At 38.4% G+C, this 27,985-nt stretch overlaps 1 protein-coding gene across 3 annotated transcripts in view; it reads left to right on the plus strand.

Annotated features, from left to right (window-relative positions):
• The window catches only part of cpeb2 (cytoplasmic polyadenylation element binding protein 2), a 35,148-nt gene extending 9,552 nt beyond the window's left edge, over positions 1 to 25,596 (plus strand). Inside the window, exons 3-11 of one of the 3 annotated variants that reach the window (XM_079588194.1) lie at positions 5,435 to 5,525; positions 12,091 to 12,141; positions 17,843 to 17,866; positions 18,313 to 18,486; positions 20,034 to 20,123; positions 20,303 to 20,421; positions 22,296 to 22,410; positions 22,532 to 22,713; positions 24,616 to 25,596. In XM_079588194.1, coding sequence (XP_079444320.1) covers positions 5,435 to 5,525; positions 12,091 to 12,141; positions 17,843 to 17,866; positions 18,313 to 18,486; positions 20,034 to 20,123; positions 20,303 to 20,421; positions 22,296 to 22,410; positions 22,532 to 22,713; positions 24,616 to 24,843 — 1,074 coding nt within the window. In that variant the 3' untranslated portion in view covers positions 24,844 to 25,596. The remainder of the gene's footprint in view (positions 1 to 5,434; positions 5,526 to 12,090; positions 12,142 to 17,842; positions 17,867 to 18,312; positions 18,487 to 20,033; positions 20,124 to 20,302; positions 20,422 to 22,295; positions 22,411 to 22,531; positions 22,714 to 24,615) is intronic. The other 2 variants (XM_079588195.1, XM_079588196.1) reach the window with 2 other exon arrangements.
• Positions 25,597 to 27,985: the final 2,389 nt, after the last annotated feature.

The following is a 27,985-nucleotide window of genomic DNA, read 5'->3' on the forward strand; positions in this document are numbered from 1 at the left end:
AGGGTCGAGTCTGAATCCACATGTAATATGGTCTCGGACTCGAGGTGCGCTTACGTCATGACGCAATTACCATAATTGATAAAAAGCGTTCTTGTCCTCGTAGAACTTGGAATTTTCTGAGAGATCCGACTTGTACCACCTGACAGTTGCAGATTCATTTTGCCATTGATAGTGTTGCCATAGAGATGCATAATTCCGAGGAATGTTCGGAATAGAATGCCACGTGTTGTAATTCTACACGTCACGTCATCTTGTAATTATGTCATGGTGTGAACGCTGCATCAGTCTTCATATTTCATGGTGTTGGTCTTGTCATAAATTGAGAACGTGGTCTCAGTCTTCAATCAGACTCGAATTATCTGGTCTCGACTACAACGGTAGCTGTTGTAGGCAGGAAAAAGAGGTTATAAAAATACATATTTTTTCGTAAACATTTTGAATGTGAATGATATTGAATGGTAGCATAATAACCCAAGCCTCAGATCACCATGAGTCTTCAGGCCTCGTGTTCTTCACTGAAGAACTGAGCTGCTTTTCAGACACTATTTCTGGCAATGTTGCTAAAACTATATTTAGCACCTTCCAGCCTCGGGCTGTCTGTAAGCTCCGGCGTGAGGGCCTGGGAATAGGACCGGAGACAGAAAACAGCACAGGACTGATACAAGAGCTTGCTTTCAAAACCTGCTCTACCTGTGGGAGGCAGATGGCCGTGACATATCCAACTGGAAGCATCTGCGCTTGACGCCGTCAACACTGGCTCCCCTGTGTGCTTTCCAAACAATGTCCATCATACATGTATGTGTCAGTCAGGGTATCTTTACATATTTACTATGGAGCCTCATACATAACATGTGGAAGAAAAAATCAGTTCTGGCAGGTCACGTTAGTCAAGCTCGCATCAGCTGACTGTCCACATCTACCTATAGGAATACGACCAATCACCGTATACATATGTAAGCTCCTTCAGTATTATCAGCAGCTGTAGCGTTTCTAAGGAGCGAATTACCCTCCTCCCTCCCCAGCTCCACCTGTCTTCAGTCAGGATTTGGCCTTCTGATTCCCCTTGAATCAGAATTCTCGAATTATGTTGTACTTTTAATTTTTTTTTATTAAATATATTTGCATACATGGATGCGCAGAGAGTTCGCCCAGAACGGGACCATACCGCCAATCCAAACTATATGCTAACTGTCAATCGTATTTGGCGATAGTGGTCCTGACAGAAATAGATATTGTGACCAGCTTTATTAATTTGTTCCCTCATTTTAAGTTCAGTCAGTTAAATTTAGTTCAATCGGTTCAATTCGGGCCACAGAGTAGAACAATGTGGACACTAATTAAATAAACAACAAAACGATTTAGTACAATATGACCATGAATTAAATTAAACACCGAAACTAATTACCGGTAGTAAAATGTGGCCACGGTTTAACTTAAAGGTCCCATGACATGAAATTTTCACTTTTTGAGGTTTTTTAACATTAAAATGAGTTCCCCTAGCCTTTATATGGTCCCCAAATTTCTAGAAATTTCAATCGGTGTAAATCGAGCTTTTGCTATCTTTCTCTGCCTTTGAGAAAGTGGAAGCTCAATCGGGCTGATCTTGAATCTCCTCCGTATGACGTCATACGGAGGAAATGTTACCTCCCCTTTCTCTGCTTTGCCCGCCCAGAGAATATTTCCCGTCCATGAGAAAATTAGCTAGGAAGTAGGAACGCGTGCGCGCGATTTTAGTTTGTCCACGGGAGATATCATGGCTTTTGAGCGAGTGAAGCATAATAATTGCTCAATAATTGGATGTACAAATGAACACCGAAGCCTTTTTTTAGTTCCTTCATCCAAGCCCCAGAGGAACCAGTGGATTCATTTCATTTTCTCTGGAAATGCGCCGACACAACTCCCCAAAGTTTTGCATGTCTGCGGCAAACATTTCACCGACGACTGTTTCCTCAACTTGGGTCATAGAGGTGGCTTCGACGAACGTCTGAAAATAAATCGATCGAGCCAAGCAACACTTTCTGATGTGTAATTGTTCAAGTTCAGACAGGTAATCTTTCTCTCAAATCGTTCAATACAGCTGTTTATGCCTAAGTAAGTCAAGCCAGTGACTAAAATATAAACTTCACATCGTTTCTTTTAGTAGGATGAAAATAATCGTATTTAAATTGTGAATAAATTATATACAGAAAGCGATCAAAGAACAATCTTTGTAGGAGTCGCGCGCACGCGTTTCTACTTCCTAGCTCATTTTCTCATGGACACAGCGCGATCAAGTTTATCTGGACACTTGCCAAACTCGTTATGAAATCAATGACGCACGTTACACTGCACATGATCGCTCTTACTGTATTTACATCCTCGTGTTTGCATTGGTGAAAGCGAGTGCAGAAACTGCGTTGCAATGATAAGATCTTCATTCTCGCGATCAACAACAGACTGTCATCTGCTTGCGCAATGCTCATCACGGCAACATTTTATGTGATGGGAATACACGGGTTTCTGTGCAACGTCATCACATAGATGCGCGCGCATCTAAGAGGCAGAAAGCAACAGTCTTTACTGGACACAGCGACCCCATAGGTTTCAACGGAGAGCAGTGAAGTCAATTAGAAGCACTTACTTCCTGATCGCAAGGCGAACTGCGCAGGCTCAAACTGAGCTTGACGACGTAGATGTGACGTGAGCAACCTGTAGGTCTTCTAGTAGCTGTGCCGAGAGAAATCTGAATCATTCCCTTCCGAATCTCGCAGAGACAGAGAGCGTGGGTATTTGCTGTCCATGAGCTAGCAACGGGAGCAACTTTATCACTCTCTATGGGCTTCTCCCTTGACTTTATGCCTCCACGTCCTCCCGATTGCTTGCGAGCTTCTCTGCCTGTCCATACGGTAATTTTTCGACTTGTGCGACAGAGTCGCGCAGGTATGACGCAATCGTTAGCCTGTTTTTACAAAAACTGCTTCTACGGGGCCATAACGTAAGATACAAGGTAATGGAGCCTTTTATACATTTTCGTGTTTCTTTAGAAATAAACAATGGACAAACGGTGTCTTTAAACGCCTCAGATGTAAAGTTATTCGCTGTCAAAGTGACGCCAAAATGAATGGGAGTCAATGGAATGCTAACAGCAGGTGGGGGTCCGCTAGCCAATGGCGGCGCCCAGGTCGGCTTCAATATCTTTTGGAACACTGCCCCCCTGGGCTATATCTAGCAGAAGCAGAGATGACGCGGAGCTGTTGTGCTGTAAACAAACCTAAATGCATAGGGTATGTCATGTTTTTATGATTCGCAAACTTAGTTGGACAATTCCATACTAGTCAACTAACTAACGTTTTACATAGGCTAATGTTATATTAATATGCAAATAAAACACAAGCAAACAGATTCAACTCTGAAATTGCAGTTTGTTATTGAGTCAACAAGAATTTACAAACAATGCGAAATCTACGTTAATTACAATGTTCTTTTACAGAACTCGGCATAACATATAGCGGTCTTGCCTCTTGGATGCGCGCGCATCCGGTATTGTTTGTATACAAGAAACCTGTGTATAGATCTAAATACTTTAAAAACTTCTGACGATTTGTTAATCTCGATAGCTGTAATAGTAAAAACGTATAATAACTGTAGTAAAAGTATTCGAGAGAGTTTCACATGTAATAAGTAGCTATTTCATATGCAAGCATGTCAGCCAATCACAGCAGTGGCCGGTTACACCGAAGTCTCACACAGACACGCCCCTTCAAACAGAGCGTTCAAATCAGAGGCTAAAACTGGGCTAGGAAAAATGCCTTTTGTTTCTAAATTATGACTATTTTTTATCTAAAAAACATACTAACATTATAAGGGCAACCCAGGAAACATTATAAAATAATATATTAACCCCATGTCATGGGACCTTTAAACAACTAAACAAATTAGTACGATGTGACCACAAAGTAAATTAAACAACGGAAAAAATTAATACGATATGGCCACGAATTAACATAAACAACAAAACGAATTAGTACAATATGACCAGAATTTAACTTAAACATACAAAAAATCTGTACAATGTGTCCACGGTTTAACTTAAACCACGAAACGAATTAGTGCAATATGGCATAAAAAACACAACACAGATTGTTTTATATATATTTTCCATTAGAATAACTGTAAAGCTGTGCTGAAAGTGTGTGACAGGAAGTGATGCGGGCGGCAGTAATCTGGTATTATCCTGCCGCACAGCAGCTGCTGTTGGTTAATGGGTGTATGTGTGTTTGCTGAAGATTCACCATGATGGACCACATACTAAAACACTTCATACTGCACCATAATGTACAACTAGAAACTACAACAACTCAAGTTGATGAAGCCTGAACTAAAGTTTCACCATCGAAACACATGTCCCAAGCACACAACTATAATGATGTTCTCATAATTATTTTATGTAGCCTATATGACAGACTGGTGTTGCACTTATTTTTTTGATGTTTCTTTTTTTTTAAGTGATTCCAATCATATTTCAAACCATTCAAAACCATCATGTTGAACAGTGTGCATCTGAAGTGTCTCAGAAATAATCCATCATTTATCGGCGTTAATATATCAGCCAAATTTTCTTATCAGGCCGATAATGATAACATTAAAAATGAACATATATCGCCGATACCGATATGGTGACCATATATCGCGCGTCCCTATATGAAAGTGTACTCTCTTTAAGTGCACTTAAGTGGACTTTTATTATATTTAAGCTTTACAAAAATATACATTCAAGTGCATATTCACCACAACTAAGTGCGCTTCTTTTCCACAAGGGTGGTGATATTGAGGGTCCCCTGGACTTGGTCCTGTATGTGTGCTGTGTTTGTGTCAATGTGTTTCCTGCAGTGTGTGAACGCACAGGTCTAGTGGCGGATATAACTGTGTTTATGTTCACATTCCTTCTTGGTCTCATTGCGGTAATGGCACAGATATCCGTGGCATGTTGTTAGGCAGGTGTTGTGATAGGGAGATGGGATGCCCCTACAGAAGGGAAGAAGGATATTCTCGTAAAGCAGCCGAATATCAAAAACAAGCGACGCACGCATTCTGCCTTGAAACAGCCACGCATCGAGACCCGTTTGGCTGAACTTTCAGTCCGAAATACACTAAAGCTAACAACCCTGCCTGGTTAACTCCACTCGTGACAGCTCTACAAACAACATTCCAGAGGGTCGGAATTCTGTGTCCCAGAATCCGGTCTGCCGCAGTATTCCTGGGATTCAGGGGTGACGAGCTTGGCCTACACAAACATGCTCTATTCCTGCTTAGAGTGATCAGCTCGGAAAGAATGCCATTCCCTGCGTTCGAGGGAGCCTGTTTGCTCCTGACTGTGTGCATGCAATCCCATAATCCCACAAAACTACCTGCTTCCCTCTGTATTATTGACACATCCCTCAACTCTGTTCCTCAGGATCGGTCCAGGATGTATGACAGCTTGAACATGCATTCGTTGGAGAGCTCCCTGATCGACATCATGAGGGCGGAGCAGGACCCTCTGAAGGGTAAGACATATTTCCTGATCATGGTGCTGGTGTCATGGGAGTCTTATAAGGCTTTGGAAAACAGACTACTTGTACATTGAGGAAGTAGAGGTTCACATGTTATAAGGTCTGTCTTCATCACTAACTTAGAAGAACCAGCGTTTTGTACTGATTTACTTTTGATTGATTCATATAATTGAGAGGGTTGCATTGAGCCTTGTGATTCTAGACACTTTTGGATCTACAGATAAATGTTTCTTAAAGCATTAGTTCACTTTCAAAAACAATTTTGCTGATAATTTACTCACCCCCGTGTCATCCAAGATATCCATGTCTTTCTTTCTTCAGTCGAAAAGAAATTAAGGTTTTTGAGGAAAACATTCCAGGCTTTTTCTACACAGAATGGACTTCAATGGCAACCATCTATCCCAATGTTCAAAAAAGGTTCAAATGTCCGTCTCAATGCAGCTTCAAAGTCTCGACACGATCCCAGTCGAGAAATCGGTCGGTCATTTTCTAATATATATATATACTTCTTAACCACAAATCCCCGTCTTGTACCATCTCTGAGATGTACGTCATCACGTTGGAAAAGTCACGAAAAAAATACAAAAAATAAATTAAAACAAAGATGTCGGACGATTTTGAAGTTGGAGGAGAAAATGAGATGTTATTAAGTCATTAAGCAGACTTTGAAGCTGCACTGACACGGACATTTGAACCTTCTTTGAACATTGGAATATTTGGTTGCCATTGAAGTCCATTATATGGAGAAAAATCCTGGAATGTTTTCCTCAAAAACCTTAATTTCTTTTCGACTGAAGAAAGAAAGACATGGATATCTTGGATGACACGGGGGTGAGTAAGTTATCATGATTTTTTTTTTTTTGAAAGTGAACTAATCCTTTAATATCAAAAAGTGAGCTTATAAAATGGATAATTTGGGCTCTTAAATCTGATTAGATGATGCTCAAAGGGGTTGTAAAATAGCCGTAAACGCACACCTATGGACACACAACAGTTAAAGTCCCTGTAAAGTCAAAATTAAGTATGTGTTCTGAGTTTGTCATATCACAGAAAAATTTGTTATTAGCCACCCAGCCAAATTTGAATGATAAAAAAAGCCGGCAAGAACATAAAATAAGCTATCAAAATCTTGAAAAAATGAGCAATGGTCTCTGCTCTCAAACGCTGGGGGCGTGTCCGCCGGCTGCGCTGAAACCACGCCCACTCGCGGGGAAGCTGCTGTCGCCACACTCAACTGTCACCGCTACAGCCGGAATGAATGCTCCTAGCAGCTTATTAGGTTTATAATTATAACATAAGCACACAAGGCAGCCTACCCTCATTGGTGGGCACGCACTGCCGATGATGGCACAGTTGTCGGTGCGACGGGAGGATGAAGGCCGAGGCGGGAGATAGTCGGTTCGGCCACATTCACCAGTAACAGCGGATAATCAGAGCATCCCAGTTGTCTCTGACGAAAGTTTATAAAACTATCCCGTGTAAAATGCGCCGCGGCCAGCATCAGGGGCTCCAGTGCGTCATCAAGTAGGGGCGTGTCCAGCAGCTCAGGGGCTCCAGTGCGTCATCGAGCCCCCGTTTTAGCCCCGCCCAAAAAATCCGGAAAATAGCAATGGTGAAAAACTGTTTAACGGTCTAACTCCACAATTCAGTACTTCGCAGTTCACAGTCTTTGTAATATATTTTAGCAATACATTTCTAACATGTATAATGTGTTTAGAATTTTTTTTTTAGAATTACCTTTACAGGGACTTTAAATTAGGATAATAATGTACTTTTTTGACAGTGTCTTGCAACAGTTTTTTTTTTTTATTAATAAATCATTCTGATAATAAATAAGCTATTTGAAGGTAGCATGGTAAAAGTTCATATTTTGCAATATTCAACCGTTCATGTTACTAAAAAAAAAGGATCATTATTATATTTCATCAAGAGCAACTTCCCTTGTGAAAAACAATACACTTTTAAAGAGTAGCCTTCTTGTTATGAAAATAATATACTTTAAAAGAATATACATAAAACATGTTTTAATGTCTTCTGACACTTAAATTTGACTTGCAATGAAATTCAAATGTAATATAGTTTAAATGTATATTGAATGCAATTATCTGAACTTAAGTGGGTCAAAAACACTCTTTACTAGGACATTTTTATATGCAATTTCATAATTACTTCTATTTCTTGCACATGACGTGGAAGAAAAATTATATTGTGGCCAGGTCTATTAATTTGTTCCCATGTTTAAGTTCGGTCTTTTAATTGAGTTCTGTTTTGTGAAAGTCATGAGAGTGTGCTCTAGTTAAGTACACTTAAGTTGCCTTCATTAAAATTATAATATCTGTAAGCACAGTTTTAAATATATATATATATATATATATACAGTATATATATATATATATATATATATATACTTTTAAGATTCGGAGTAGGGCTGTAAACGATTAATCGTGATTAATTGCATCCAAAATAAAAGGTTGTTTTTACATAATATATGTGTGTGTATTGTGTATAATTATTTTGTATATATAAATACACACACATGCATGTTTATATTTAAGAATTTTTTTTTATTTATATATATAATAGTTCCATTTATATATACTATAAATTATATAAAAATATATATGCAGTATATAAATGCGTATATAAATGCAAATATTTTTGTGCTCAAAATTGTTGATACGCTAGCACACGCTGCTAATAAATACAACTTTATACTTGCGTAGTCCGTTTGCTTTGTAATGATTATAAAAGTGAACAGAGACCTAACGTTACCCAGCTTTGCATGAACAGTGTTGCTCCTGATATTGTTAGTCCCAGCCTCCGTCTCCATTAGGATATGCGGTGGTTCATTGTTTGACTGTGACCGTTATGCTTTTGCCTCTATTTGATGCCTTGTTGTTGCTTGTGTTTCTCCGGTATGTCTTGAATATAGCCTTCGAACGCACACTGCAGCTTTTGCCTACTTCTATCAGACACTTTATTTGCTGCTTTATAAAAGTTTGATCAAATTTCAGCAGGAAGAGCCGTCACAGCATAAGCCATGTTGATACCAAACCAGAGCCCAGATGAAGTTGACGGACGTAGCAACAGTAACTAAGGGGGGCGGGGCTTAGCCAAAGGTGAATTGGAGATGCTAAATTGTCCGTAGGTGTGAATGCGTGCGTGTGTGTGTGTGCGAGTCCCCAAGCCATAACTGGGAGGGTTGGGGAAAGACCTGCTGACCTACCCCAGACAAATCCACAGACGGTCTCTGGCGTATGGCGGGAGATATGGCCCATAGAATCACCAAGAGTCAGATAGGACTGAAAAGGCTAATGATAAATAGATGATTGTTTGTGTGTTGAGTCCCAGCCTCACGGTGTGTGTGTGTGTGTGTGTGTGTGTGGTACTGTGGATCTGGGTGTGGCACTGCGCTACAGTCGCTCGGCCTCTCTCACTGGAGCTTCTCGCTCAGCCTGCCGGAGCAGATGGACCAGACACATGGGCGGCACTCACTGCAGAGACCGAGAGAGAGGGAAGGGCGTACGCTCTATATTTAGCTCATGCCACCCTGTGTGTGACAGATAAAGGACAGGAGAGTGAATGGGGCTCTCTACAGCTTCCACAGGTCCTCTTTTAAAGGGGTCATGACATGGATATTTGTATTTTAATATGTTCCTTGAGATTACCTTCTAATGTTATTAAAGTTGTTTGCACTAAAAACAAATATATGTGAGAAAAAAAGGATTAATTTCAACCCTCACTCTGAAATTATCAGTTTTTAAGGCGTTGCTCCTTTAAGGCTTGTCAGTAAACGGCCACTGTTATGATTGGCTAACGTCATCGCCTAGGAAACAGTATCAACGTCTACTCACTATTCCACATGATTAAGTGTTTTTGAAAACATTATCCTTATCAAAACGTCGTTTACAAAGCATTATGAAATCGTTTACTTGCGTTTTGTGATGCAGCTGCTGTCAGATTCAATACAGCTGGCAACAGGTTCAAATATATTTGCCCATGTGACGTCACAGATCCCGTAATATCAAGAAGGCCGTTTTAAACGGCGAAACTTACAGGATGTTCTAACGGTAAAAGACCTCTAATATATCGAAAGATCAAGGCAAATTTGATTTCTCATGTCATGACCCCTTTCTTCCCTATTGTGGCAAGAACAAATGTAGGGCGGGGCTTGATTTTGTCCACGGGGGAATTGATTGGATGCTTGTGGTTTGCTATTGGTGGATATCATGTGATTGACAGGTTTAAGTCCCGCCCCCAGTAAACATCATCAGAGAAGAGATGAGCTGATAGAGGGAGGGGAAGTTACTTTGATTAAAGTTTACAGGGCATATGAGTTTAAAAAAATAATTATGTGCATGGATAGATAATTTATAATAAAGACTGCAATATTCTTTAAAAAACCGAGAATTTTAAATAAAGAATAAAAGCAAATAACAATATGATATAGAAATATTATTATTTGGATTCACTGAGATGCTCTGGAATATCCTCAGTCAGGAAAATCTCTTTATGGAAGAATTACAGCTTTCAAATGCCATTTCATGTTGACTTTAATATGGGAATTGCGGGGTTAACAGTAGGAAACCACCAAATTATGATCTAAAGGTTTTAGTAGTTGTGTTGTAGCTAAGCTACCTGTGCATTACCTGTGCTTTAGCTTTTCTAGCATGCCGCCGTTGGCTCAGTAAACAATGGCTCAGTTAATGGGTCGTCACGGGTGTTTGCCAGCATCAGGGAATGTGCTGACACTAGCTGAAGCGCTCAAAACAACACACCGCTGTTGAAATATTAAACACTTGGCAGAGATACCGGACCACTTCCAGTATTGGTTTGTCTTGTGATGTTATTGTATGTAATCACAAAGCAGATGAAACGAAACAATAGTTTGATTGACCGTGGAAGGACGATGAGAGCTCTGTGAAACATATTGTCTCTAGGAGCTTCTATGTTTAATAATTGGACAACAGATGGTGTGTGTGTGTGTGTGTGTGTGTGTGTGTGTGTGTGTGTGTGTGTGTGTGTGTGTGTGTGTGTGTGTGTGTGAGGACTTGGAAGAATTAAAGCTTATTGTCTGTGTACCTGGACGTTTAAAAAAAAAAAAAAAAATCTGTCAGACTAGATTAGGGATAAATCTCAGGACATCATGTCCAGGTCACATTTGACTCCCAAAATCAAACAGAAAAATATTTTGAATACATTTTGCATTAAGAAAATAATGCCCTGCAGAAAAAAAGACTTTTCCCTCTATTATTTGTACATATTTATAGTTTTAGATAGTTCTTTTTATTTAAAAAGAAAGAAAAATATATTTGTTTCTTTAGAAAAGAGAACATTTGCATCTAGAAATCTAGAAATTAAGTAACTCATAAATTCATAAAAACTCTTGCTTGAAAACAATGGCACACAATGCAAACAATTTATGACTGGTTTGTTGTTTTCAAATTGTTTTTACTGGTGCTTTCAAGATGATTTTTTGCAATTTCAACAAAACCTTGTGTATGTTAGCACTAGCAGGCTAGATAACATTACCTGGGAATTTGCAGATTTTGCAACAACAATTCAAAGGGAATTTTTCAAAGGGAAGTGCTCACATGTTAAACTGGGATGTGTCATGTGACAGATCTTCGGATTCTCTATGTTTGCGTCTGTCATGTGACTGGGGTCGAACTTAAGGATGACCTTAATAACACAGCAAAGCTAGTTCATCATTGCTAGAAACATTCCTCATGAGAGAAAGGGGCTCTGTTTCAAAACCTATTGAGCCCCGTTCATACAGAGAATGATGATAACTATATTAGCTCCACACCAGCAAACCATAACGTTCTGTGTATTATATGCGCACGCTGCAGTTTTGTCGTCGGCCACTTTAAATGCCCGAGCCAAGTTCTGATTGGCCGTCAATGTTTTAATCGTTAATCAGCTAGAAAATGTTTTATCTGTAAGTGATTCCAGTGATGTCGTTCCTTTGTGTCTTTATCATAATAACTGTGGTGTGGACCTCACCATTCTCATAAAATGAAAACGATTATTAAAACTTTGTAGTTATTGATATAGTTATCATCCGTTGTGTGAATGGGTCTTTAATAAAGTGCATTAGTGCAAGCTGCTTCGGTTCTGGAAGTATTTTTTCCCATAAATTTTTCCCATAGGGGTCTATTAACAACCTCTGAGTTCAGCAGTTCTTGTCTTTAAAGGTTTATAAATTATCGTTGAAAATCTATATGGAAAAAAAGGAAAGGTTTTTATTTAGATTTTACTTCAGAAACCCGACTGTTGCGCTCTATGGCTGATTTGGATGCTAGATACAATCTTTATGTAAAGCGCATGAGAGAACCAACTCCCTATTCATTCTCTGTTTTTAGCATAATGCTAAGCTAACGCTATGATTTTCCAGGTCTGTTCCACCGAGATCGTAACAGTGCGATCTGGGTTTGCCTTCTCTAGATGTCTAACGCTGCTCCCCACATAGGCATGTCTCTAGGTGTTGTAAGATTGACACATGGCTCCACGTTTCATACTGCTCTCTCTCTGTCTCTGTCTCCTCTCTCATGTTCAGGCCGTGTGGGATGTCCCCACCCCGGCGCTGATGGCCTACTCATGCTCAATGGTAATTATGACAGTGAGCTACAGTTTTTTGTTTTTCTTCTCTCTGTAAAATGCCTGTGTGTAGCAGAGGCCATCTTGAGAAAAACACGGGAATCTGCGAATCTAGATGTGTTTGATGAACTACTATTCCCACTGATGACGTGACATACTCTGGTACTGTGTGTTTTAGCATGACTGGATGTCTGTTAGCATAGCATCCTGACCTCAACTATTGTTATTATAGTACTTATAATGCTATTTAATTGCTGCTAAACCTTTAAACGTTCAGCATGGTCTGAAGAACATTGAAGGTCACTGACTGTATACCTTTGGACCACACAACATTATTTTAAAGAAGATTTTAAGGAAGGGTTTTATGTTTTATAATTGAGGCCCCAATGTAGTTTGATGCTTGATGTCTTCATCTGTCAATCTGAAAGACTCTGCATGTCCTTTGGTTTAAAGTCGTTCATACTTGTTTTGTTAGTCATATTACCACAGTTGGCTCACTTTGCCACTCTTAAATGTTTAACTCATTTATGTTTGTGCCATATTGCTGTCGTAATGTTATGTTACAGATACTTTCGCATTTTGAATTACGTCGTAATGGAATTTCAACAATTTCGCATTTTATGCATAGTGTATTGCAGTCTTGGCTGACCAATCAGCTCGCTGTATCCAGAGGGCTCCGTCCATTTTTAGCCAGCGTGACTGAACTCTTGCTCATTGTGTTTGGCTACGCTCGCTTTAGATCACAGTCTCTGAAGCCTTGCAAAATTGTGGTTTGCTCTCTTGTGATGCCATATTTCAGAAACAGCTGTTGCTTTCCTTTTTTGGATAATTGGATCATCATTGATTATACTCTAAAAATAACTGTGATTGTAGCCAAAAGGCTTTCTTTTTGTTTGCTTTGTGTCTTTAATCAGTGGTGTTTACCAAGACAAGCATCACTATGGCACATATTTAGGGTTAGTAATCTGAACTAACTCCTAACCAGAAGCATTACACATACGATATTAGTCTAATGGACCGCCCACAGATTTACACTGATGGATTGACCTGAGCCAGATCTATCCATTTGGGAGTTGGAATTGGTCCAGTCGTCGACATATATAAAGAAAATTGATTTACAAATCCGTTTTGAACTACATTCATGTGGTTTGAAATCCTATTCAAATCGCATTTCTGGAAATCTTTTTCCCGTAGTTCATGTGACATTTTACACTCCATGTAAAACGTAAACGTCAGACGTTGTTATAGAAAACGTGCCGAAAGTCGTGTTGTTGCAAAGTGCCGGATGAGCAGAAAATGACAATATAACGGAGGTGTTTTGCTGTCAAAATCAAAATCTCACCAAAATATGTAACGGCCAATGGCGATGATTAAAAATATCAACTGATATATTGACCTTGGCAATATACCATTCGACCACTACACTGTAAATTGTGCTAACTTAAAAAAATAAGGCAACCTATCACTTTCAACTTTTTAAGTTAACTAAACTAATTCGCTCCAATTAAAGTCAACTTAAATACTTTTATTCATCTGAGTTATAGGTAGTGTTTTGAACTTAAAAATTCCTGTCATGGTAACTAAAAAAAAAAAAAAAAAAGTTGAGCCAACTAAAAAAAATAAGACAACATATCACACTAAACTTTTAAAGTTAGCTCAACTAATTTGCTCCAATTAAAGTCAACTTTTATTTATATATTTTTAATTTCAACTTTTAACTTTTACTTTTGTTCATCTAATCAGTAACAGTTAAACAGTCTTTTCAACTTAATTTTTTTTGTTAAGGCGACTGCAGAATGTTTTGCATTTAGCAAGCAGCAACAATCCTTGTTTTTTCATCTCCATGTTTGATATTCAAAGCTAACTTCATGACATGAACATTATTTGCCTCTTTCAAACTTCACTGTGAAAAAAATATTTTCTTGATTTGTTATCACAACTTTTATCTGTTGCCAAACTTAGATAATGTGGTTCAGATAGCATACTATTTAGAGTTTCTATATAGAACCATTTTAATGGGTTCCAGAAAAAAAAAGAACACCAAATGGTTCTTTGAATCCAAGTTAGATGGTTCTAGAACCATTTAAGGGTACTTTATTATTAAACAAGTTAATTATTATTGAATAAGAAAATATAACCAATCCAGAAAATTCTAAAAATACATTTATTCAATTGATTATACAAAAATATTAGTGTCATATTTAAAAATTGCACCTCTGTATACTCTGTATTAGACAGCAAACTTTTTTTTACATTAAAGATGTTTAATTACATTAAACCATTTATTTGAATTATTTAATTTAAGCATTTTCACTTTGCAATAAACATACATAAGCTTGTTTATGTACTATATGTACATGTACAGTACTTAACTTTTACATGTATCTCTGAAATGAGGAAAAACAAATCATTTTTTGATATTTGACAAATGCAGATAAAAAAACAATACATGAACAATTAAAACATCTAATACATAAATTTACACTATTTGTCAAAAAGGCAAACTATAATGTATTAGGAAATATAAGTTTCATGCTAATGTATAAACGTGCATAAAGAAAGCTCAAATCATACATTGACTAGATATTAATATTGACTTGTGTTTGACTACAGCAGTCATTCAAAAAGCTTTGTGAATGTGTTGTGTAGGCCTATACATATTGTGTAATGTTTTGTTTACACTTCAGTCATAAAACATGAATTATAGAACCATTTTAATAAAAAAGGTTCTTTGCTCTCCAAAAAAGGTTCTTTGCTCTCCTACATAGAACCATTTTTTTTTTTTGTAAAAGGTTCTATTGGCCAAGTACAGAACACCAGGGTTCTATATAGAACCTCGAGGAACCTTTTTTTTTTTTAGAGTGACCTGTTCACTTAAAGGTTATTTTGGGAACCAAAAAGTGTTCTTCTATCGCATCACTGAAAAAAAAACATTTTGTAACTTTTATTTTTAAGAGTGCACAGTCCGCGTGTAGCTAGATTTTCACGTCTGTCCTGACAACAGCGCATATGCACGTGATTTGACAGTTTAAAAAGAAAGGTCCTCTATAGACAGTGTCCATCTACACTCACACTCAATGGAGTGTACTTTGAAAGGCTTGAACACTTGTTTTATATCAAAGTGAAGTGTAGACAAAAATATTGGGGGTAAAAGAGGGGTAATGGGATTGGGACCAACCTGAGCATGTTCATAGCCCTCTGCCCCACAGCTCTGACAGACTTATGTGCTGCTGAACTGGTTTTGCTGCTAGTTTGGGTCACATGAGCGAGAAGGACGTGTGCTAGTATAGGTCACATGATGTCTAAGAGCAGTCACTAATGTTAGTCAGCTGATCCACTGGAGCATGTGCTGTCTGCCATGTGATTATATGGAGTGACACAACAGTGGGAAGAGGATTTCTGGAGTATTGTGCTTTGAGGGATGACGGCAGTGAGGCTTCAGTCCTGTTTCTTCACTTGGTTCAAAAAAGAAAAGAAAAGCACTCCTCTTAAGAGAAACTATCACAGTTCAAATCTTGAGCACAACCTTTACATTGAACCTTCAGTCATCTGAAAAGACCAGTTTACTGGTTTTGATGCTGGTCTAGCTAGGGCAGGGCGGTGTAACCGGTTCATTATTATTATTTTAAATACCATTCATGTCAGTTTAAACAGTCCTGATTGTTGAGAAATACAGTAAGCCGCCGTTCTGTCTCATGACAATTCACAACTATTTTATGTTGTATGCAAATTCATGCATGATGAACATGCAACTTTTTTTTTATACAATTCATACGTTTTTTTATTAATCATATTGTACGAATTTGGAGTAGCGCCTAAATGGTCAAATACACACAAACATTTGTCAAAATGCTTGTCTTGGCAAGAATACACATACACACAGTCAGTGTCTTTATCGTGAACAGCTGATGTGTGTCAGTATATTGGATCGGGTCATTAGGTCTTAAAGTGACAGTGGCCTAATAGAAAACAAATATTTAGTAGCTTTAATGTTTAGTTTAATACAGTGAAGACTATGCAGTGTTTTATTTTACTTTCAATTACTTTATTCAACTTCTGTAGTATTTCTTACTGTTGTTTTAATGTGATTGTTACTGAAGGTGTGTTCACACGTGGCATGTTTGGTTGGATTAATTCGAACTCTGGTGTGATTGCTCTGTTAGTGCGGTTCAGTTGAATAAGTGTGAACGCTGCCGTCTGAACCCTGGTGCCACCAAACAAGCGGACCGAGACGCTGAAAAGATGAGACTCGATCCACATATAAACGAACTCTGGTGCGGTTCGACTGAAATATGAACACAAAGACATGTAAACGCACCAACAACAGGACATGATGTCACAAGATGCGCCCCTAAAATGCTCCACCGCACCAGTTTTTTCTCACTATAGTCGTGATGTTTCCCATCACAGTTTCAGGATCAGAACCGGGTCTCCTCACAGCAGATCTTCATGTGTGTGTGACGGAGGGATTCCTGACGCTGTTTAATCTCATTTACACATTATATAAGCTCTTCACGAGTTCTCAGCGGGTCCAAATACCATCATATGTAGCTACACACACATTCAACGAGTGCTTTTATCCCAGAATACATCATTGCTCTGGATGTTCATTAAGCTCCGTGACGGAATATACGTCATAAAAGCCGACCAATCAGGGGTGCGTTTCCCGTACAACTATATCGCTCGCTGCTTAACTACCATAGTACGATGCATCGTTGGAGAAATCAACTAGCTAGTCACGACTGTTTCCCGAAACCGTATGTCTCAAAGAATCGTTCAACCACGTTGGTTTATGACGTATCGCACGTGGTGGACTAATAACTTATTTTAATTAATCTGTTTGAGATCGAATTAACGCTAGATTTTGTCATATAAGTTACAGACATGGCATCCGAAGACCATTTCTAATTTTGCTTTATTACCAGACTCAATATTTGGCTCGTTCTTACACAGTAGAGCGCGTTCACACATGCGCAGTCTTCAAAACCGGTGCTTTAAATCTCTTGACAAACTAAAAGACGTAAATTACATTTGTATGTATTCTGAATAAATAACACGGGTTGTACTGAATGTCAGCTTGCTTATTTAGCTAAAGATAAGGATTTATTCAGTCTACATCTCAACCACACAAGTTTGCGATGCTGTTTGCGAACGTTTGTTGGAACGATGGTTTCGGGAAACACCAAATCGTTGAACTGCTGATAACGACGGAGCTTGCGACCATAGTTGGCTAACGATGCTTTCGGGAAACGCACCCCAGCTCGTGAACATAAAGTATCCCTGTGCCTTTAGGTTTGGTGTCTTTAGGTTCAGTGTTAAAATGCCAAAGTGAATGCTAAGCGGACAATGACTAAATGTTTTTATTTATTTTTGGTCAGGAATAAGCGAACCGAACTACAAGTGTGAACACACCCTAACATTAATTAGGCTAGTATTAGTTTTTGCTGTGGTATTAACATTGGTATCGTCTTGTGACATTTTACTGGTGTCAAGAAGCTTGGTGTCTTAGCTTTATTTCCAGCCAAAAACATGATAAATATCGTTGTAAGTTGTATGAGATTTTGGTCACATCGCCCATCGCTACGTCTAGCCACGATGACCCGCTGTACTGAACATTTCATCAATAAACCTTTATCTGTATACACACTCATGAAGTGAAGCGTTCGGCCCGCTGTTTCATAGTGTTCTGTATTGTTTCTGTTCACATGCAGCCAGGAGCTATGGGAGACGACGAGGTAAACCTCTGTTCATTACGCTATCTGTGTTAGCATGGATGTGTCTGTGTACGGTGTATATGTGTGTACGCTGTGACATTTCTATCTTCATTGACCACTAGAAATAACTTGATCAGTTTATCAGTATGATCACAAGTCTTACGTGTGTTTTCGAGGCTTGTGATGACTGAGAACTGCGCAGTTCATGATGCAAACAGGCATTATTGACACATAAAATAATTATACTGGCATTATATATCTATATCGGGTGGTCTGATCACAACTGAACCGATCTCTCAAACCACATTCAGAGCTAGTCAGAGACAAATGTGCTACGATAAACGAGTTTGTGTCCTATTGCACCTCAGACATGAATAACCACTTACTAACATGATGTATATTGATTTGACACTTTCCCGTGTCAGAAGATGCCGTTTGTGTCTCACCTGTCAATCACTCTTTAACAGGACGCTCCTCCCTCTTCCCCATTGACGACGGTCTCCTGGACGACGGCCACGGCAACCAGGGTGTCCCGGGGGTCCTGGGGTCTCCTCACTGTTACCCCCATCAGAACGGGGAGCGCATCGAGAGGTTCTCCCGCAAAGTGTTTGTGGGCGGCCTGCCCCCGGACATCGATGAAGGTCCGTCAACTGTCACGCTTGCATTCATGGGAGATATTCATAACGTACACACATGTAATTGTGATGTTTAAAATGCCACATAAAATATTTCAAAATCAACAATATTATATTTTAAACATTTTAATTAGTTAATTGATGTATTTGTTTATTTAATTTAATTCAGTCTAGAGGTTTTTGAAAGTATTTTATGTTTGTACACCTTTTTGTATGGCAGTCCAATTACCGGTAATAAAAAAACAATTTTTACAAAAATAAATTCTAAAATGATGTTAAATTATAATTTTAATATATTTTTATATTTTACATATATTTATATTAAATAATTGATAATAATGGATTCTGAAAATGTTATATTATTTTATTATATAATTATAATAATATGATTATATGATATTTCACGCCGTCTAGATGTTTTTGAAGGCAGCTTTTGTTTGTACACCTCCTCTCTGTTTGGCAGTCCAATGAACTGGATTAATTAAAACAAATATATTATAATAATTATACAATTCTATTCTATTCTATTACAGAATTAATATAATGTGTTATAATGGATTCTAAAAAATATATTTTATTTTATAATATTACATTTTCCTTACATTATATATTAATTATTATTATAGAATTTATAATAATGGATTCTATTTTTTTTATAATATTACATTTCACTTATATTATATTATATATTAATTATTATTATTATAGGATTTATAATAATGGATTCTAAAAAAAATATATTTTATAATATTACATTTCCCTTATATTATATATTAATTATTATTATAGAATTTATAATAATGGATCTAAATTTTTTTTTTTATAATATTACATTTCCCTTATATTATATATTAATTATTATTATAGAATTTATAATAATGAATTATATATATTTTTTAATAATATTACATTTCCCTTATATTATATTATATATTAATTATTATTATAGAATTTACAATAATGGATTCCTAAAAATGTATTTTTATAAATATGCAATATTGTATTTCACTTCGTCTCATTGATTGAATTATATTATATTATATTATATTATATTATATTATATTATATTATATTATATTATATCAACTCTTAATGAATGCTTTAGAAAGCAGGAAACTCGTCACCGGTTCTTACACTCTCTGGTTTCGTCTTCTTTGCTGTCAAGCTCTGATCCACAGTCGTTCAGATGTACCGTACAAAACACTTTCAGTCTCGCCCTGAAGCCACTGACATCTTTCTGACATCTCTCTGGTAGCAGATCACTCGATAACAGCACCGAGACACTTAAAACCCAGAGCAGATCAGCAAACAAAATGGCTGCCGCTGATGAGAGATGTTGATTTACTGTCCGTCTGAAGAGAATTTGGCCGGACTCAAATACTGATCCCTCACCTTGCAGATATATCGATCAGGGCCACACCGAAACATAACGCAAGAGACTTTGACCCGATGTTTGATTCTCCTCTACTCGTGCAGATTAAAGTCATTGTGTTTCCTGTATGCAAAAGCTCCTGCATCTCTCTCTGATTCTCAGTCTCTCATCTTTCACACAGATGAAATCACAAGCAGTTTTCGGCGCTTTGGTCACCTGGTTGTTGATTGGCCGCACAAAGCAGAGAGCAAGTCCTACTTCCCTCCTAAAGGTACGTCTAGAAAAATCACCGCATTAATGTAAATCTGCATGTACATACTGCACTGTGATTATTACTGCTTTATAAAATAACAGTAAACTCTGAGACATCAAAACCCTGCTATACTTTATCACCATCAAATTCGCCATCCTTTGATTGACGGATGGACTGTGTGGTGGGCTTTTGTCTAGGTTACGCCTTCCTCCTGTTTCAAGAGGAGAGCTCGGTGCAGGCCCTGATCGAAGCCTGTCTGGAGGAGGATGGCAAACTCTACCTGTGTGTGTCCAGCCCCACCATCAAAGACAAGCCTGTGAGTCCACACACTGGGCCCTATAGCGATCTAAGCGCAAGTGTACTGAGGGCGTGTCCGAATTTTGCTAGTTTAGCGATGGGAAAAATGGCTGGCGCATGGTGTAAAAGGGTTGTCCCTATTCTCCTAATGAGTAATGGGTGTGTTTTGGGGCGTAACGTGCAATAAACCAATCAGAGTCTCATCTCCCATTGCCTTTAAAAGCCAGTTGCGATCGCGCCATGGCGGATTCGCTATTTACATGGCGGGATTTGCAAGCGGAAAAACTGAACGCTTCTCTAACGAGAAAACGGATCGGCTCGCGCGCGAGGTTAAAGCGCACCATCTACTGGACAAGCCGGATTCCACCATGTCTTTATGTACACAATAATAATCTTTTACATTGTAATCCTTTTATTTTAAATATTTGGCTAGTTTGTGTGATGCTGCGCGGTGGTCCCTGTGCGTGTTTAATTAGAAGAGTGTACGCGCGTTGTGGACCTGCCTAGTGGCACACATTACTAATGCGATCTTTAAATAACAAATTAAAAAAACTGCGCCATTTCATTTAGAGCAGGTTTCAGTTGCTCAATGACGCAGTCTATTTCAGTTCCTCAAAATCGCAACGCGCCAACAATGCGCCTGAACACACCTGGTTTTCAGCCCTTCAGCACATGAGCGCAAAGATGGGTGCAAATGCATTTGCTATTTAAACAACGTAGGACGTAAAAATGAAAACTGCGTCAGGCTGAAATTAGCAAAACACACTTGCCTGGCGCTGCATTACACCGGGTGTGTGATAGGGCCTTTTCACTACAAACGATCTCAGACCTCTTAAAAGCGAACCGAACCGAGACCATCTCGGGAGGCGGTCTGAGTACGGCTCGCTTTCAGCTGACACTGAACTAGATCCAGAACACAACAGTATGAACACAAAGAGGTCTGAGACCACATTCCTACTTAAGTGGACCAAAAAAGGATCAGAGTCCTCTTTCAGGGACAGTGTGAACGTAAAGAGAACTGGGTCCTTTTTCACTTGGTTCACCTCTTGGTCCACTTAAAGGAGTCTGAGTTCGGTTCTTGTTAAAGAGGACTCGAGTGTGAAAACACCCTTAAGATCTATTTAAACCGGATGTGACACAACAAGACATCAGTTTGTGTTCAGAACAGAGAATGAACACACGCCGTTGGGTTTTAAAGAAGTGTTTGTTGCTTGGGAACAGCTCTGATCTTGAATATGCCCTGACTGTGAAATAGAAGTACACTTCAGCATACTTGTTACAGAAATAATATATTGAAGTGCGAACTGATGTCTCCGGACACTTGATTACATGTTATTTACAATTAAATGAAAATGTATTATAGTTTAAATGTATATTAAATTCATGTAGCTGAGTGTTTTTTGATCCGCTTAAGTAGGACTTTAGTACATCTTAAAATGTAATTTCATAATTACTTCTATTGAAGTATGGTTGTTAAAAAGTTAAATGTACAGAAAAGCATTTATGGTGAACTAAGATATACTTTAATAATGTCATTTCTATTGTGTGTCATGTATATAAATATATTTGTAATTACAATTTGTTTTAAATAAATTTGCAATTTAGTACACTTAAAATAAAACAAGCGTACTTCTTTAAACACAACAAAAGATTATTAAAACATCGATTTTAAAATGCATTTTAAAGTAACACTTTTCATTTGACATTATTGCGGAGTGCATTTAAGTGTGTTAAGAAACATTTTATACAATTAAATATTTTAATTAATATTACATAATCTGTTAGTACAGTTTTTTGAAGTATACACTTTTAAAGTACACTACAAATGCAAACTTCTTTTTCGCGGTGTATCTTTGTTTGACATTCATGATGTGTGTGTGGCGTTTGTTTCAGGTCCAGATTCGTCCGTGGAACTTGAGTGACAGTGATTTCGTGATGGACGGATCTCAGCCGCTGGACCCTCGCAAAACCATCTTTGTGGGAGGAGTGCCACGTCCACTGAGAGCCGGTACACCTAACCTGTGCCAATCATCACAATTTATTTCAAACATTGTGACAAATTAAAATCATGTTCTCTATCTATTTATTGTTTAAAGAGTTTTCTGTGTGTGTGTGTGTGTGCTCTGCAGTGGAGCTGGCCATGATCATGGACCGCTTGTATGGTGGCGTGTGTTACGCGGGCATCGACACGGACCCCGAGCTGAAGTACCCAAAGGGGGCGGGGCGTGTGGCCTTCTCCAATCAGCAGAGCTACATCGCTGCCATCAGCGCCCGGTTCGTCCAGCTGCAGCACGGAGACATCGACAAACGGGTAACCAGATGCCACTCGCGCGACTCTTTGAGACTAGCCACATCCAGAATAGCACACTTACAGGTGAAACTCGAAAAATATCGTGCAAAAGTTCATTTATTTCAGTAATTCAACTTAAAAGGTGAAACTAATATATTATATAGACTCATTACATGCAAAGTGAGATATTTCAAGCCTTAATTTGTTATAATTTTTATGATTATGGCTTACAGCTGATGAAACTCACGAAATCAAAATTAGAATATTGTGAAAGGTTTTCATTATCTGTAAGCCATAATCATCAAAATTATAACAAATAAAGGCTTGAAATATCTCACTTTGCATGTAACGAGTCTATATAATATATTAGTTTCACCTTTTAAGTTGAATTACTGAAATAAATGAACTTTTGCATGATATTCTCATTTTTTGAGTTTCACCTGTACTTGCTATTTCAGTTGTGTATAGTATTCATTCTGTGTTTTAGTTTTCTGTATATAGAATACCCAAGTGCTAGATTTGGCAAAAGGTGCATTATAACAAGGAACAACAAATACTGTACATCATCCAGTTCTTCTATTACTCTGAACATAGATGGTCAAAATGAGTGCATCTTATGTGAAAAGAAGTGCACTTCAGCTTATTTTTAAAACAGCACTTGTTACAGAAATAATATACTAAAGTGCGAACTGAATGTAATGTTTTCTGACACAACAAATGAAAATGCATTATAATTTAATTTCATATTTAATACAGTTTAGAGCTTATTTTGACCCATAATCAGCTCTTTAGTCCTTTATATTTTATTTAATAATGACTTCTATTGTCTTTGAAATATGGGTAAAGTGTACTGCTGAATGTACCGACGAGTATTTATGGTTAACTACAATATACTTTAATGTAATTTCTATTGAAACTTGTATGTCATGCATTTGTAGTTTGGAATGAATTTAGTACATTTTTCAAATAAATGAATTTGAAATGTTATATCAAATAACACACTACAGGTAAAATTATAATCAAGTACTTTACATGTGCTTTAGTATGTTAGTTAACGCATCAGTAAATGTACTTCTTTAACGACTATTTAACATGTACTTAATTTGACATTATAATGTGCACAAAAGTTTACTGAAGTGTGTTAAGTCCCCCTGTAGTCAATAATTGTATCCCTTAAAACTCATCTTTTGATCACCAAAATTACATATAAAAAAATTATTCATGTCTTAAAATATCTTGAATGTAACTCGACACCCTTGCCTCATTTTGAATAAGCGGTTCTATGAATATGCAAATAAGCCCCGCCTCCACTCACTCACTCAGCTCAGAGATCCACTGGTTGACGATCACACGTTGATCTGATTGGTTACAAGGTAGTGTGTGACGTCAGAAACACCAGCGATTTCACACCGTGTTTTTGAGACGCTCTTTGGTTCACTGCAGTTTTAAGCAGAAAATACTCAGCAATGCTGTCGACTTATGAATTTACACATGGTGTGTCTTAAAGCAGATTAAAAACACCACATAGACACATAAACAACATTAAAAGCTGGATTTTCACCACAAGGGGGACTTTAAAAAAACATAATAATGAAAGTGTATTCAATATCCTTGTTATTCTGCAACTTATAAGATTTGAAGTACACTACAAATGCACAATCGATACAATTAAGGGATTGCATTGTGGTTTACAGTAGTAACAACATGTAATCATATTTTTAGAAATCATAATACCCTATTTTTACCCTAAGTATTACAACATTTGAATGATTTACTGATCTTGAGTAATTCAAGGCTATAAACGTATCATTATTTCACCCGTCACATTATAGTCCACACTATTGTTTATTGATGACCACATCAGCTGCTGTACTTTATCAGAGTAGAAATCAAGCGTGTTTGTCTTATTTGTGCGTCACACAGGTGGAGGTGAAGCCGTACGTGCTGGACGACCAGCTGTGTGACGAGTGCCAGGGAGCGCGCTGCGGAGGGAAGTTCGCCCCGTTCTTTTGCGCCAACGTCACCTGCCTTCAGTATTACTGCGAGTTCTGCTGGGCGAACATACACTCCCGCGCCGGACGCGAGTTTCACAAGCCGCTGGTCAAAGAGGGCGCCGACCGTCCCCGCCAGATCCACTTCCGCTGGAACTAAAGACGGGAGTCCCTGGAGAGCCGGCAGCGGCAGCATGCAAGACGAAGCGGAAACATCGCGTCTGCTACGGGGAGGGAAAAAAAGATGCTTAGTTTGACCCCCCCCGAACTCAAGCTGTCAGTATAGAGTAATTAACCGTATACAGTATATAGAGAATATATATATGTCTATAAATATATAAATATATCTTTATCTTTTGTAGCAGCCAGAAACACTACAAGCCTCAGTTTATTTCACCAAACCACTTCTTTCTCCTCCCTCCCTCCCTCCCTGCACATCTCAGGCTCGAACAGAGTTTTTTTGTGGTACCTTCGTGTTTTTTAAAAAGGAGATTGAGAAAAAAAAAAAAAAAGAGATTGATTTTTTGTAGTTTTTTCAAATTATTTTTATATGTGAGATTTAAAAAAGTAGAAACGAGAATGTTTTTCGCTTGGGGGGGCAGCCTGTCCGTTCTGTTCATTCGTTCTGTCCGTCGCGTGTCCGTCTGCTGCTAAATCCCCCCCTAGTGGGCAAAGTGCGCAATTGTCTCTTGATGACGTAATCTCTAATGCCTGCCCTGGATCTCGAACCAAAGGTAGCAAAACGCGCGGCCTGAAAACGAGACGTTTGCCGCCGAATACAAGAAAAAAAAGGAGTAATATTTCCCCCCCTCCCCGTTGTTTTCACTCCAATGTGCTCTTAGCAGGAATAGGAATGATTCAATAATGAATTACTGAGACTTTCCATTTTCCACTGGCAAAAAAAGAAAGAAAAGACAATACCTCAGAATATTAATCTGGCTTGTTGTTGCTCTACTCTTGCAATTTAATCACAAGCTATAGAAGAAGCTTTGCTGCTATATAGGATGTAACAAATAGATAGTGTCGGTGTCTATGAAATGCCATTGTGACGTCACTGGCGAAGTCACACACAAGAAATGCAGTCCCTCTCGCACGACATGGCCGATCGGCGCCATGAAAACACAGAATGTGAAATCTTTCGTGCATGTTTGTGGCCGTACATCATTTGCATGCAGTGTAAAGGTTACCAGCACATATAAGAAAGAAAAAAAAAGATGCATATTAACGATAAACAGAGGAATTTATGTAGCATGAGGAGGAAAAAAAAAAGGTCAGACTCTTAGATAATCACTACTAATAACGAAAGGAAAAAAAACAGTGTAAAATTCTTCGTAAACCTTTGCATGCGTTGTTGTGATGATTCCTTTACGAACTTATTACGAGAGAAGTGACGTTAGTTTTTAGAGTAGTGAGTTCTGCCATTTTGTAACTCGATAATTAGTCAAGAGACGGTGTGCTGTCCTGTGGTTTTCGTGTCTTGTCTTCGTGCAGTGTGAGTCTAGTTATGAATTGAGGTTTCAGTTCGATTTAAACTCTACGATCTAGAGGATCGACGTTTAACCTTTGCCCTTCCTGAACACCCCTGAAGTCCACCCCTCGTGTTACAGTAGCCGCTGGAGCGCAGGACAAGAGCTTTTCTCTGTGGTAGCTCTGGTGTAGTTGGTAGGAACTGGCGAAGGAATTGTACCTGTGGTCGTTCGTTGTCTGTGTGTGGGCGGAGCCTAGCTCCGCGTTTCCTAGTTTAATCTCTGGACAAAAAGTAAGGAAGCTTGTTTTCCGCTACGGAATAAAAAAAGGTAATTGCGACTTATCTCACAAATCAGACTTTTTTTTCCTCGCACTTGTGAGTTTACATCTTGCAATTCTGACTTTTTTTCTCTGAATTGCGTGATTGCAATTGACCGTTCGCAAAAGACCCGCTCCCCTTAGTTACTGTCACTATGTCCGACAAGCTACGCCGCTCTCACACACACCATGTTCTCACGCAGTGAAAAACACATCGCGGAGCAGAGAGGAGACTGACAACACACTGACAGACACAGACCAGGTTACTTTTCGTTACTTTTGATATTATATAAAGTCTCACCTTTCAAATTTGGTCATTTTTTTAAAGAAATTTAAACAATAAATACAGTTTTGTGGCTCTTTAATGTCAGATCGCTGTAGAGTATCAGTTAAAGCTGCTCGTGAACCGATCATCTCTTCCTTCTAGTTCATTTATCCGAGACGTCGATTCAATGTTGATTTTTAGTTGTAAAGGTCAGTATCAATCATCGATCAAATTTCAACGTTGAATCAACGCTCACTATTTGGTCGGTATATCAGAACGTTATTACGTCGAAAATAAAACATCGATTCAACGTTGAAATGCGGTTGAATGGCGTGTCTGACGTTGATTCAACGTTAATTCGATGAGCAAAACTATGTTGTTTCGATGTCACGTCAACTTTGTTTCCACGTTGATTCAATGTCAGTTTGCTATCTGGGATAGCATCAAATAAACATGAATGAACATCAGAAGGAATGTTGTTTTAACTGCGGACAGGCGTCAGTACACTCCGCTTCTCAAGCTCAAATCCTCCCATGTTGATCTACTAACTCTCCCGACTGCTTTGTCGGACAAAATGGCGGATGGCGAAGTGTGATTGGTCAGATCACCTGTCAATCAAGCTCCCTGCAAAGAGTCATTGCAAAATTGCAAGAAATAAAGTCAGAATTGTGAGATAAGTCGCAATTATCTTTAAAATTGTTATTACGTGGCGGAAAAAAAGCTTCCATATAAAAGCTATCATAAGAAGAACAGACATGGAGAAAAGAGAGGAGAGAGACGCTACGAAAGGAAACCTGTCGGCGGTTATATTTGTGTAGCGGAGCCGTTTTGATTTTCCGAGCGATCAGGGGATTCTCTGCGTCCGATCGGATCAGTCTTGTGGACAATCTCTACAGAAGCAGTGGACCGGCCGTCCGTTTGGTACTGTACTGTTCTTTCTGTCGCTCTTTTTTGCACTCTATATATCCTCGTGTTGGCGGGTTCGGTGAAGAATTCAGTGCCCTCGTCGTACTGTCGTGTATGTGATTTAACCTTTCAAGTGTCAACAGTGTGTTTTATTTATTGCGTATATTATATATGTGTATATTTATTTGTTGACGTGTCCCAGACTCTGGAGGACACGTGATGCACTACCTTTTTCGATTTCTCTCCTCTCCTTTCTCCTCTGAGAGAACCAATCCCTCTTTCCCTGACGTTTGGAGTCGAACGCAAAACAGTCTTTATTTTATTTTGAATCACGTCACTTTTTTTG

Source organism: Phoxinus phoxinus (assembly GCF_949152265.1).
Source record: "Phoxinus phoxinus genome assembly, chromosome: 18".
Taxonomy (NCBI): domain Eukaryota; kingdom Metazoa; phylum Chordata; class Actinopteri; order Cypriniformes; family Leuciscidae; genus Phoxinus; species Phoxinus phoxinus.